At 36.7% G+C, this 14545-nt stretch overlaps 1 protein-coding gene across 2 annotated transcripts in view; it reads right to left on the bottom strand.

The window, feature by feature from the left end:
* Positions 1-14545, bottom strand: part of kdm4c (lysine (K)-specific demethylase 4C) — a 209996-nt gene that overhangs the window by 187603 nt on the left and 7848 nt on the right. For both annotated transcript variants that reach the window (XM_066720364.1, XM_066720363.1), the window contains exons 2-6: positions 12727-12887; positions 12017-12192; positions 11647-11761; positions 10290-10483; positions 1270-1319 (exon numbers count right to left, since the gene is read on the bottom strand). In XM_066720364.1, coding sequence (XP_066576461.1) covers positions 1270-1319; positions 10290-10483; positions 11647-11761; positions 12017-12192; positions 12727-12870 — 679 coding nt within the window. In that variant the 5' untranslated portion in view covers positions 12871-12887. The remainder of the gene's footprint in view (positions 1-1269; positions 1320-10289; positions 10484-11646; positions 11762-12016; positions 12193-12726; positions 12888-14545) is intronic.

Here is a 14545-nt window from a genome sequence, read left to right as displayed (position 1 = left end):
ACCACCTTAAATCTTATAAGATTTCTAAGACATTAGTATCAGTCGAATGGAAATATGTCCATAAGACCATTTTATGGCACGATGACCTGAAATTCACCTTTGAAGGATTTTCTCAGTAGAGAAAGCGCAATAAGCTTCTGGTTATTGGGTCAGCACTGTTACAACTAACTGATTTCAGAGGCGAGGATACAGTAAATGGTCTGTAACAAGGTCCCAAATAGACAGCTCTGATCCCTCCTCGCAAACTGAATCAGACTTCCCATTCATCTTAACAGGTTCCTCTGTGTTGGACAGGCTGCAGATTATATACAGTAATAGAAAATACTCAGGATTTCATATCTCTGAAATTACCTAATCAGTTAGATAGTGCCGGAAGCTATTCACGGAGAACAAATTTAAATCAGTTCCAACTTAAATTGAATCAATATATGAAATGTACTGACCAATGAAATTCTCTTTCATAAAATAAAGTGTTATGATCTTTAATCTTATATTTAATTCACCTTTTTTTTTTCTTGGAGAGGGACCAAATATTTGTATTATTCATTCAATTTCATAACAGAATACATAATCCAATGCAACAGATTGCGTTTTGTAGTACTACAATTGCACTTATTTTAAACAAGTGAAATGGCATCTGTGCATCAACATGCTCTAATTTCCTGTAAAAGAAGGGATACTTTTTTCACCCTTATATTACAAAATTAGGTTGTGTTAATACATTGGAACTGTACGTAGATTTGATGGTATTTGCATTTGTATCTAGTCACTATAATGAGGGTATTATTTGCTGTGATCTATCTAATGCTAGTACCCAAGACAGTTATTAATTTCAGGTGAAATTCTCATTAAAAACCTGAAAATTAGGTTAAAGGGGGATTTGTCAGAATGGGTAAAGTATACTATACAATGCAGATTTGACCTTCATTAAAAAAAGCTGGGGCACACGGTCTCATTTATTTGTTAAGCACACACACACAGTTGAGAATCTCAACCAGTCTGATTGTTGTGGTTTTGTGGGTTTCCTGGAGGTTAAATTTATTTCAGCAGTAATCTCTGTAGTAGGAAACATGAAACTACATTCATTCTCTTTAGTCCAGCTTCACTACATTTTGCACACAGCAAATTAATAGATAGATAAATAAGTAATGATGATATTAGGGCGGTTACATCACTAAAAGGTATTTAAGTGCTGTTGGGTTGCGGCAATGGGAATAGCACTTGAGTGAAAGGACTACATAACCGAAATTCAAAACATCAAGGCAGTACCTGCAGCAAGACGTTCTAGCCTCTTCCCGTGCTCTGGTGGAATTGCGTACCTAAAAAGAAAAAAAGGAAAGAAAAACAATGATCAATGGTTAAAAAGTCTATCAAGTGCTCTCTTTGCATATGCCAGTGTTGCATAGTCTGACCTCAGATTCAGACAGCTGTCTCGGCCATGTCACCAAGCTCTGATCTGTACAGGTCCAAAAAAACCTCCAAATCCACTGCAACAAAAGCCTGCTCCCTAAATACAGGGGTCTAAGCAGTGATATCACCATAACAGGCTCATGCACACAAAGTATCACCTACAAAATCACAATATTAATTGGTTAACATAATCAATAAAACAAAGGAATATTTAATTCAGTACTATCAAGGATGTAACTTAAGTTTTCTGTTCTTCATATCAGATGCAGAAAAAGACTAGCACAGCAGAGCAAGTTAAAGGAGCAGTAGAATCAGAAAAAAATGACAGGGTTTGTACACATGCAGTAATCCCATTCAGTCGTTATTCTCGAGGATAAGATAAACAAAAATAATCAGAACTGCGCTCACAACCCTACAGTTACAATCAGCTACTGTTACTAAAATGATTTGTTGTCTCTTTCCAAATGTCTCTGGCTAGACCCTCTTCTCTTCTGTGACTCCATAGACTCAAAATCAATGCAGAATTTACATCTGGCACCAGAATTCTGGGACAGCCACTGAAAAGGCTAAATGCACTGAAACCTGCAGAAAACACACACACAAAGAAAACACAAAAATGTACTCAGTCATTGCTTCCTTTTGGACATGTTATGCTGCCTCTTTCTAATATATTCACGGGTCAAATGGCCTGCTCTTTTTTGTAACCTTTCTGTTTTCATCTTCTTTAGTCATGAACTGTTCACACATACCTACACATATCACTGCAAAGGTTAAAGCTAAACAGAACCCAAAGAGCCTCCACAAAGAAAAGCCTTTTATTTCTGTTGCGCAGTCTCATCCAGTCTTATTACAAATGTGTCAGGAGTGAATCACTGCATATTTATTCAAGTATAACTATAGCAAGTATTAAAATGTAATTTGTCACACAAAATCCTTAAAAACCTGCTACAGAATCAGTTTTTTCCATTGATGATTGAAAAATAATAAAATCAATCAATCAATCAATCAATCATAGTGGGATCCTGGAGGGACTGGAGTGTGTAATCCAGTTTGGGCTAAGGTGTTCACAGGCATGCACACATTTCTGTTTTTTAAAGACACTAGCTCACGAGCCTGGAGGAGGGAAGGCATTGCAGCTGTAATCCCCTGCTGTCAACACTTTCAGCTGTGAGCCCTCCAACTATTCACAAATACTCTTGCCTATGCCCCCCACAAAAAAAAAAGCAATGCTGTTTTTTTCCATTATTTAACAGGAATATTTCACCTGAAACTGACTCGGACTGGTGGCCCTGCTCACAGATGGAACAGTTACCAGGGGGATATAAGGGCAGAGGAATTTAAGTAAGCCTCCAGTGTATGGATGTATGCTGGTATTATCAAACCAATTCAGTAAACACTGTTAAATGTGATCCAGAAGGGAGACCATTTGGGTGGAAAACACAAAACTAATCACTGGTTGAGATCTCTGAAACATGGCAGTGAAAACAACAATGAAAGATGGTGGGTTTTAATGGTGTTATTGGCATTTCCCTCAATACCGATGTGTTGAAATGTCATCAATGTGAACATTTTCAAATTGATGGAAGTCTCTTTATGGAATGGTTCATGGAAGCCCATGTTTCTACCTACTGGTCTGTAACTGGGAAAGTGATACACAGAAAGGGACTGAACTAATGGTAGGTTTTGCGTGTAAAATTAAGAATTGTGTTCGTTTGTTTGTTTTTCTCCCCTCTCTCAATTTTTTTTATCCACATACATCTGTCCTGCAATTAAGTGCCCATACTAGCTGTACCCATTTCCTTCACACCAAGGCACAGCGGAAACCCATTTTACTGAATTGCTTTCAATGCCTTCACAGTAGACACTTTCATGTAGACTTTGTTCACTTGCGTTTGATTAGCTACAATAAAAGTAATCATCTTTAAAAGGAAGAAGTACTAATATGCAGATTATCAGTCCTAGACATTATACTCCTCAAGCACACTTGTAAAAGCCGCAAGTATTAAATATTTATTTGAAACAACGGACCCACTTAAATAAAGCCCAATCTGAGGTGGTCTCATCAAAACAGTAGCTTTAAGCTAATGACATGCTAATGTCAGAAGTCCAAAGTAGTGACTGGGATGTGACATGGGTGCTTATGCATGAACGGGACACTGCTAGGCACAATAAAATCTCCTCTTTGATACATGATCGGGTGCTACGCTACCAATTTCCATCTCAGGTTCACCCAACTGAGCAGAATTAGATTCTTTGGAATTTAACACAATTTGTCATTGACAACATGACACTAAAGAACTCGATTAAATACCAACAATTGTGATTGCAGAAGGTTTTTCTGAGCAAAATATCAGCTAAAAGACCATTTTTATTCTGAACAAGCAAACATACAATTAACACAATTGGTGAACCATAAGAAGATTAAGAGCAAGGATAAACTTAGTAAGGGAAGGATACTTTTATAGTTTTTGTCTTAAAAATGTTCATATAGCAGTTCTGTCCCCACCTCTGTTAACCCAGAATGCACTAATCAAAGGCATCAATCCAACCTTAAACCTTAGGTCATATATTCAGTGACTAAAAAAGTCTTAATAAAAAAAAAACATACAACTAAAAGTATCTTAAACTGAGACATGAGAAAGGAATGGAGGAATACAGTGAGGAAATCAAAGAAAGATGAGTGGCAAACTTAGCCACCCAGACAGTAAAACAGGAGGAATATAATCCAGTTGCTAGACAATGCAACACAGATGTGGTTTGCTTTTACCATGACATATTCCAAGTTGCAGGCAAATTCTCTCAAGACACAAAGTAAGTACACAGTAACTAATGAAATCCAATGTAATCCTTTTTTGCAAAGACAGACACAAATGTAATGCAGTTAAAGAAAATATGAACTCCATAAAAACAAACTATTCAGCACTGGAGAAACAAAAAACCTCTGGGGCAACAGTCCAGCAATTAGAAATATAGTGAAGAACAATCCCCTTTCCAAATATTTTTCTACTGAAATGTTGCTATGCTGCTTAGTTGGTCACACAATTAAAAGGTTAAAGATAATAGACAGACAGCTGATTTTGAAATAGAGAGTCTTCATGTACAACATTTCCTCTGCTGCAAACTGTAAGGTCAGAATATTCAGATGTTGACACAGTTTGACCTTTAAAATGTAAGAGATTCTGTATGAAAATGGATGTTTGCAGCTTCCACTGGATTAAATACTTCAAATGGAAATTAAATATTTCTTGGGCATACTAAAAGAGCAAAATGCAAAATGTCGGCTGTTATGCAGGAGGCTTACATTTACTCCAGACTTTTATTTCAAATCCATGTTTTATTGAGGCCACCTAGCAAAGGAGCTTTAAAAAAATGCCACAAACCTGCCAATGAAAATCCAGGCACCTATCCCACATTCCCTCAACCAAAGGTTTAACATCACCAACAGGGAACATTTGATTCAATTTTAAATTTGAGTAGATGTATATAACAAACTTTGTCTTATCAGATAACCATCCTGTCAGTTTCATCCAGCTCAAATAACTTTGATCTTTACATTTATTTATCTTAAATAACAAAGTTTGGCAGGTTGTGTTGTATTGTGAAGATCATGTGCAATATGAATGTATATTGTATATGTTTCAACTGTTATCAGAGTTTTTTTTATCATTGTATAGTATACACACCCACACATAATGATAAAATCTGTTAAGAGATACATTGAATATATTAAAATAACATGCAATACATGAGTGACCTCTAGTGGAGAGAAAGTGAAAACATTAAAACATTTAAAAAGGAAGATGTCATACAAAAAAAATGTAATATCCAATAACAGGCTGCAGTTATACTGAAATTAATATAGATCAATTCGAACTGTGAATTTAGCCACATCAATCCACCTGAACATATTTGCATTTAACTGCATATACAAATGCCCAATCCCTCCTTTGCCATATATTGATAAACGGACACACACCTCAGGAATACACAGCTTCAAGAAACTCTTACAGATAACATACCAGGACAGACCATTTCTACAAATCTAGGATGTAATCATATTTCCCGCATTATGCTATAGTTCAGCACTTTCGTTTTATAATCTCCCAGCTATTATATGGGAGACTGACAAGAAGATCGGAGAGGAAGAAAGCCTTTTTTGATCTGACACTTTGCAAACCTGGTCTCAGAGGGCTAACTGGACATCTTTTCCTGTTGCTCCCTGTGGACATCCTGTCAAAGGAGGAGGCTGCCACTGACGGTAAACCCACAGAGGATGATGTACACTAATGAATAGGCACAGCTTGAGAGGTGGAGCCAGGCTGACAGTCAAAAAGACAGCCAGATGGGTAAAAATACACCTAGCTTCTTGCAGAATGAGAAACGCAAGGAGACAAGTAGAAACAGACAGAGGAAAGGTTCACCGAATACATGGATAAGCAACTAAACAGACAGAAGACAAGATTAGATGGATACAGATATACAAAGGTAGGAGGGGGAGGAAAAAAAAAAAAAGACTATGCTTACTAATTAACTGACAGACATTTAAAGATCTAGAATGTGTCATATACAGACACCTGGCATGTTCATGTGAGCAGCAGTGACAGAAAGATGTGCACATGCCAAACCAAGTAAAAAAGGGGGCAACCAGAAGACAGTGTCTTTTAGGTGAAAATCGACTAATGTACTGAACTTGCCTTGTGCTTAATACAGGGCCTGCAGCAGACGTTCATACAGATGGCTGACACTTACATCCCATATACCACACACACACACACACACACACACACACACACACACAAAATGTTATTAGCATACTAGAAATGTTTAATGATCAACCTTATCCAGGGTATCAGCCACAAAAGGTGATGGCTAAAGTCACTATTGTCCATAATGCCATTTCATTCAAGCATATGGAATATAGTATTGTGAGGAAATGGATCTAACTAAACTGAGAAGAAATTCTACTTGTTTACAATTAGCCACCTTTGAAAAAGCAAGGCTGGAAAGCATAACCAAAACAAGGGGTTCACTGCGATCCACCACACAGCTGGGTGAAAAACAAATGTCTTTGGTCTCTTTAATGTTTTTTTTCATCACACTGGCAAAAAAACAGAACAGATAAGTGAACTGAGCACTGCAATTTGTATAGATGGCTTTTGTTCTAACCAAAGCCCAGGACCTGGATAGACCAACCTTAGGAATCAATAATCTATCTGTGCATATAAATCATACAAGACTAGTGCTCTAATTATATATGATTAGCTAAATGATCCAAGGTTCTTGCAAGCACCAAGCTATTACAAAAAATAAATGCATACATAGGGAGAGAAATCAAAGGCAGATTGGTAGGGAGCACTTATGTGATGAAGATTTTATTTTGTGCAAATAATATACTGAATCTGTTGGAAAATTCTGCAATAGCACTGGATGAATGACTTCAACAAACACAGGAAAAAACAGGGAGTTTCCTGCAATGGCAACCATGAAATAAGTTGTGACAAGAAGAAGCAAGAATAGCTCTCTAGCTTCAGGCATTGATACCAGGTGGAAAACAGAGAAAAGAAGCCAATGCAACAGGTTTACTGAGAAGAAAGCAGTTCGTAATGAGATTGCAACTTTCGAAAATGGCCGCATCCGAATTACTACAGCACTAATGAAAATCTGTTCTTCTGTGTCTCAAGCCAACATCTACACAAAGGTTAAGGAATTCAAGCTTTCTGTTACAAGTTGCTACCCTTTCTCCTGTTAACCCAATTACTCTTATCACAGCAAAAGTCACAGTGATTCATGGCGACTTTGCCTCCCGATCAGATAATTCGGGAGATATCTAATAATAAGCAATACCCTCAATCTTTCTTTTGTTCCTTGGCCCAGGTATTAAAAATGGTGCAGGCTCACCTAGAATCACATTAATGCATCAACAGCTTAATGCTGGTTTATCTCCCAGAAGCCTGAAAACCTTCTAAATGTATTCTTTCTGTACTGGATATATAATATGGGGGCTTTCCGGAGGAATCTAGTGCTTATCTCTGACAGTGTGTCAAGATCTGACTGGCTCCCTTCCACATCACAACTTCTTAGCCCTCTCTTTCTTGTTATAGTGAGGTTGATGGAACGGATAGCAGATTCAGTGAGAGCTCGGCACCAGAGCTCTGGGTATCTTCATTTAAGCCTTAGGTCAAAAAGAAAGTGATCACCACCACCTTTTTATTAACTGCTAAGCCATCACAGAAGTATGGTGAACAGGGGCCTAATACACTCAGGGAATAACTTATACACATATCCCGTGAAACAATAAAATACAATAATAATAAAGCTAAAAAAATGCTAATATATGTCTGTGAACAGATGGCATAATCCCACAGTCAATTAACTGACTAAATACTTGACAAAGAAAGGTCCACCTGATGATGCATGAAATCGAGACACTGTGTAATTTATGGACATTAATAATTCCCCAGGCAATTTCAGAATCAGGATAGAACTGGGTCTGGAGAAGACCCACTGTAAAATTATTAATTTATTAACACACAATAATCTACCCTACATGTATTAGGCTACATTATTTCCTGAAGTCCTCTTTTTAACTGTCAGAAGTCACAAGTATAAGACTGATTGACTCAAATCCTGATTTTCATTCCGATACAGATTTCAAGTACATATTCATCTTCACTGTATTTCATGCACATCTGCTCCTGGAAAGAGCTCTGCAATGAATGCTGCTGTTCATTACACCACTCGCTACTACATGACTGCAGTCAATTAAGCAGGCAGTCGACAATATTAACAAATACTCATATTCAAAAAGAAAAATGTGCACATCCATAAAAAACTAAAATCTTCAATCACATTCTAATTCTTGCACTGTTTTTACAACCAGCAGAAAAACATACATAAATATAAAAGGGTACAATAACTGTTCACCCTACATACCTTATCTAATCAAAATTATCCACTACTCAGCAAAGCCTTCCAGGTTTGCAATTAGATAATCCATCACTAATGTAAAGAAATATAGCAATTATAAGGAGTTTCAATTTTAAATGGAGTCCACTCGAAGTGTATCGATAGATCTTTGTTGATTGTTTTCACACAGAAAGGGTCTGACTTTGCAAGTTAAGATTGCACATAACAAAAAATGTGTCACCATTTAACTAATAAAAAATGTCATGTGCTTAATGTTTTTCTCTTGATTATTGAAAATCAAATCTATAACTTATCTAAAATTTGATACTAATTTAAAATTGTGAAAGAGAGAGAGAAAATATTACATTTTCATTTTGTGGTCTGCTGATCTCCATCTTGCTCAAGCTTCCCTCTGACTGGTGCACTACGTACTGAGCACTAGATACAACGCAAGAGGGCTGTCTTGCTCAAAGCATCCCTGGCACCACTGATTCATCCTCCACAATATCTTAATTTGCACTGAAAATGATTAAGCTTTTATCATTGTGCTCTCAAACACTTCATAGAATTAATATTTAAACAGTCTGAATCATAACTTTAATATTTGAATAGCTGGAACCCAGTGTGCTACTGTGGGTCATTCAGCCATGTTCTAGAAATCAGAATTGACATTATGCAGTGATCTTTTTATTTTTTATGATCCATCACAGTTACAAGCAGCAGTGGTAGGTGATCCATTGAGGTGGGTTATTTCAGTCATCCTATCAAAAAACAGTTTTAGAGCTTTTGGTTGTCTGATCAGGGGCTTATTGTAGTTACAGACACAATGCAGAGCCCTGGGAGAAAAATGCCTTATTAATGTACACTATAGCAGGTGGAGGAACCCATTTTTATCTATACCTTAATAATTCTAGGAAATTATTAAGGTAAAGGAAATTATAGTAGGAAATTTCTAAATGCCACCAATAATAGGAATCAAGGAAGGTGGTGGAGTTTCCGTCTTTCCTTAACCTCCAAACAATCGTGCAGATTCTAATGACCAAGTGTAAGTTTTATTAGCATGCATTTATACTGTTGTACTTATTAGTTGTATTATTTCTCTGAGGACATGGCTGAGATCTGGCTGGGCAGTCATTTTGAAATGGTAAGTAATACTATTGACCACCAACTTGTCTAAATTCATTGTGGAAATAAATAGACATTTTAAATCACCCACAAATGCAATGATTAACTACCCAGTCTGAAGTATTTTCAATCACAAGAAAATGACATGTAAAATACATTGTGATGCAGGTAGTGGTATAATTTGTGGATACAAACAACTTCTGCATGTCTTCACTATGAAAAAGTCTGAAGCTCCCAAAATGTTCAACACACAGTCTCATTGATTTCTTCTGTCAAAAAGAGATATGCATTCAGGAATAATCATGCAGATCTGTTGAAGTAATTTTCAGCAATGACACAATCAGTGCCAGGACAAGTTAGATAATAGCCATGATCTCACAAATAACCTTCAAATCTCAAATTCAAGGTTTTTGTGAAACCAGTTTTTGTCAGTTTAACTCAAACTCTGATAAAAGTTATGCCTCAGAAGTTACAATACAGAGAAAAAAGCCTTTTTGTCTAGACCCTAGACTGTTGGATGACATACTGTAATAAACTTATCAGTAGGGCGCTGCCAGCAGCTTCTTCTCAGATCTTCAAAGGTTTTAAAGTAGTGATAGTTCATATTTATGAAAAGAGGAAGCCTTTAGATTATAATTTTATCACATCAGTATAAAATGGTTTTTAAAGTCCTTTCAAAAACAAAATGTAAATAGATTCTTATTGCCGACAGAGTTTAAAACACTGCACTCATATTTATTTTAGGAACAGACACTACACCCAGTTTTCTTCAATGCATACCTTATGTTTTATGTATATGTTCTAAATTGTAATTTATAAAAGACTATGGTCTGAAACATGAGTCTTACCATGACTTTGGCTCTCCGAAGTGGAGGTAATTGATGCTGTAGAGATCCATGTCTTCAGTGTGCCACGAAAAACTTGTTTTCCACATTCCAAAGTAGAGGTATGGAGTGTTGACACCTTGAATACAAACGCCACAGTCTTCTTCGATGATGTCGAGAATGGAGTTTAAATGAGCAATGTTCCACTCCTCAATGCCCTTGAATAAACAACACATCAACAGGAAATTAATATGAAAGAAGAGCAAAGCTGCTATAGTATAATCAATTGATTACATTTTTAAAAGCCACAATTAGTCAATCAGTTTTACTTAATGGTTCAGGGTTATACTCATGGATAAGGGATCTCTGATTGTAAGATCTTTTACCAGCATAAAGTCACCTGAGTTCAACTTTTATAGGAATATTCAAATATATATTAGTTACTTTTCATCACGGATATTTTATGAAGTATTGTTGTGATTATTATTCTTATTGAATTTGAGAAAATGAATAGTCAAGTGACATCAGAAGACCAGGCCAAACCCACTTTCTAAAGAAGGCTAAAAGTAGGCCAACCTATTGTTAAACAGGCACAATGGGGTACTAATGGGTGCTGGATGATATTTCAAATTATAAATGATAAATAATGAAATAACTCAATGCTTCCGACTTCTCACCATTCAGATCTCCTGAACAAGCAGCCTAAATGTAACTAATCCCGTCTCGACTCCCATGTACTGATCCTTCCTCTGAGCGATGTCTGAATCGGAGATGACTCAGCGATGTGTCCCTAGAGCTATCCCAATTAACTAAATTGCTTAGACAAACGGTGCAGAACTGTGTTGTCATAATAAAAATACAAAAAGGCTTTTTATCATTCTTAAAAAGCAACATTTTACTATTTTGTAGAGAGTACAATCCCATTAGGTGAAGTCTCATGACATTACATCTGCATGGAAAAAATTGGCAAGACCTCTTAGACTGTTTATTGAGAGTGTCTTGCATGCTCTCAAAATGAAATTAAACAGGTTTTATCAATTTTTACCTTTTTTACCAAACTTTTACAGGCCTAGCATTCTGAGCTGCATATCATTGATTGCAGATCAGCTCTGAAACACAGCCTTTCTTTTAGTAGGTTAGGGCACAAACATCATGATTGTTTTTAAAAGATGTGTTGAATCTATGTTCTAAGTGTTTAAGGATGTTACAAGCACCTGTATTTTATGTAAACCTGTCCAGTACAATAGATTGCCAATGTTTAAAACCATGTTACAATACACCCAAAAATATGTTTTAAACAAAAAAGGTTCAAAAATGCCTTTATGATAAGGTAATCGTGGCCAGAATATTAATCACATCTTATTCCAGATGGGTCTCTTACTTCATCATACAAACTGCCATTCACATCTGCTCCATAGATTGGTGACACAAAGGTCAAATTCTTCCAATATTTCCTCTCCAGATCTTCATAATTGAGGTAACGGGGTGTACAGTATCTGGTCAAGAAACAAACAAACAAGCATCCTAAATTCATGTTTATGCATTTCAATGCCATGTTTATTACTACAGCATATATATAATAAGCATAATTCTGAAAAAGGGCTTTGTATAGAAGTGATCAAACTTATTTTAAGTGCACTATTTCTGACGTTTATTCAAAGGTTTATTTCTGTCAAAACAAATAGCACATATCTATGAGTGTTCTGATAAGACCCTGTCAAAGCCCAAAGGTTCTCCAGCCTTCAACTCACTTGTCACTGTTGGCCAGTCGCCGGAACTCTTGGACAGTGAGGGGCTTCTTCTGGATGTTGTACTGGGTGAAGAGGCCAGACTGCCCCGCCACCATCTGCTGGATTGGTGCTTGTATCACCAGATCATCGATATCATCATAGCTGCGCCTTGGCTTCCAACCCTTTGGCGGGATCACCTGAGAATGTAGGCCATTAAAGATAAGGAAGACAAGCTGGAGCCAGAGAGCGTGAGTGACCTTGATTCAGTCATATCATATCATATAAAGCAGCCTGGCAGTCTTCATTCCCTCACAGAAAACACGGAAAACACTGAAAGCATCTCATCTACATTTCAAATGTGATGAGAGTTCATCAAGCTTTTCAAACAATAAAATACATTCATATACTCCCGGATTAGAAAGAAGTAGACCCTTAATCACAGAATAAGAGAACATTTTCAACACTTACCATTGCATAACCCTATCTTTGCTTCCCTAGTTCACTTCAGACAACACAAGTATTCACCACCACTGGGCAGGTCCGTGGGTTTGCCTAATATATGCCTCAGAACAGTGGTTCTCAATCCTGGTCGTGGGGAACCACCTCTGCCTGAATGAACTGAGTATCATCATTCTGTAAACGAGTTTCTTTAAACAAAATAGATAAAAACAAGTGTCCCAGGCATAATAGACTAAGATAATAATAAATATAACAATGAAAAGATATCCTACCTTGGCCAGGCCTGCTCTGTGAGCTCCTTGAGACTCCATGAAGACCAGGTACTTATTAAAGTCTCTGAATTCTTCCATGGTCGGCCTGAAAGTCATTATCTTACAGGTGGGGTTTGCAGGCGAGTCCACTTCTGCTCCAGCCATTGTGGCTGCCAGTTCTCCTGCAAAAAGGTAAGAGACACAGAACGTCAAACTTCACAACACTGGAGTTCAAGAGGTTTCCACAGAATGTTACAGTGATGAATTTCAGCCCCCATAAGTAAAGGGAGGGTCTTTACAACAGGGATTGAGCACCAGGGCTACACCTTCTATGGCCATCTTCCACTTCCTCTTGAAAACATTCAGACTGTGCCTGATGATCTGTTCTGCTGCTTGGCACCTATCACATGTCACCAGCACTACATACTGCACATCAGATCACAATGCACTGGATAAACACAGCAGCAAATTAAAATCGAATATTTACACTTAAAATATTGTATTACATTAGACAGACACAATGAAAAGTGTCCATCTGTGACTAAATTAGTTGTGAACAGATTTTAGATAGACGACCTAATTGATTGACACCAGAGTTGTTGTTTAATGCAATTCAGGTGTCAATTTTCAAAACGCCCATGTGTATAAATCCAATGAAATAAAAAAAACTGTTAACCAACTTGATTTGTATATTAAATACTCAAAGTTTATGGGATGCTAGACATATGGTATACAGAGTCTAAAAAATACTTTTGGGAAATCATTGGCGACAGGAAAACTAATTTGCTCCATGCCTGAACCTGCAGCACCAGCCACTCACACGTCTATTTTTTACGTCACACGTCCTGAAGTTTGTTTAATTAAAAACAAAATCGACACAGAAATTAAAGAGATAATATTAAGACAGGTAAGTAGTAATATTAGAGACAATCTTAAAAATATGCATTAGAGGCCTATCAGAGGAACCTAAAAGTGGCCTAATTAAGAAACTGTCGAGATAAGACTTTGGATTTATTAGCACACTTTTACAGGAGCACACAGTCCTTCTGGATTGTGTAATTGGGTTAAATACCATATTCACAAGATCTACAGCTCTAGAAAAAATTAAGAGACCACTCCAAGATCAGAAATCAATGTTAAGTGGTCTAAATTTTTTCCAGAGCTGTATATATTATGAAACGCCAAAGACAGAAGCCATCTGGCTGGAATTCATCACTAAGGAAAAATACAGGGATTACTATAGAAATAAAAAGTAAATAAACACTTACAATAGCCTATGTTTCTCCTATGAGTATTACAGGGCCTAATTTATATTCATTATTCAATTAGATCATTATCCCATTTAAATGCATAAATTAAACGGAATGTCTTCTTCAATATCCAGCCTTAAGTAGTTACCCAGGCTAACTGTTATACATTTCCTATACTAAAAAATATTTTCAAAACTGTTCAAAAGTTATACGAAATTAGAGAAGAACCAAAACCAATACTGACACCTGGATACAAAAAAACAAAGGCCTGACAAGTTTGTAGGACAATGTCAGTCACCTTCAAGAGTCTGAAAGTGTGTAGATAGTTAAGATTTCATAAGTCGCCCTGGATAAGGGCGCCTGACAAGAAATAAAAATAAGAAAAAAAGTTAAATGGATGATTTTAATATGAACTGTTTTATAAAAGCTAAGCTACCTTAACTTCCTAAATTTGACATGCATGACAAGAAGGGGTATGATCAGTAAATACAAGTGCATTCATAAATGGAACACCTTTAAAAGCACATCCACAGTATCCTGCTGAGCAAGCAGTTGATTATTGTTTTTTAACCAATTGTTTTTTCAGGAAG

Source organism: Amia ocellicauda, chromosome 13 (assembly GCF_036373705.1).
Source record: "Amia ocellicauda isolate fAmiCal2 chromosome 13, fAmiCal2.hap1, whole genome shotgun sequence".
Taxonomy (NCBI): domain Eukaryota; kingdom Metazoa; phylum Chordata; class Actinopteri; order Amiiformes; family Amiidae; genus Amia; species Amia ocellicauda.
Note: the sequence above shows the minus strand (reverse complement) of the source record. Positions and strands in the feature narration are given on the sequence as shown.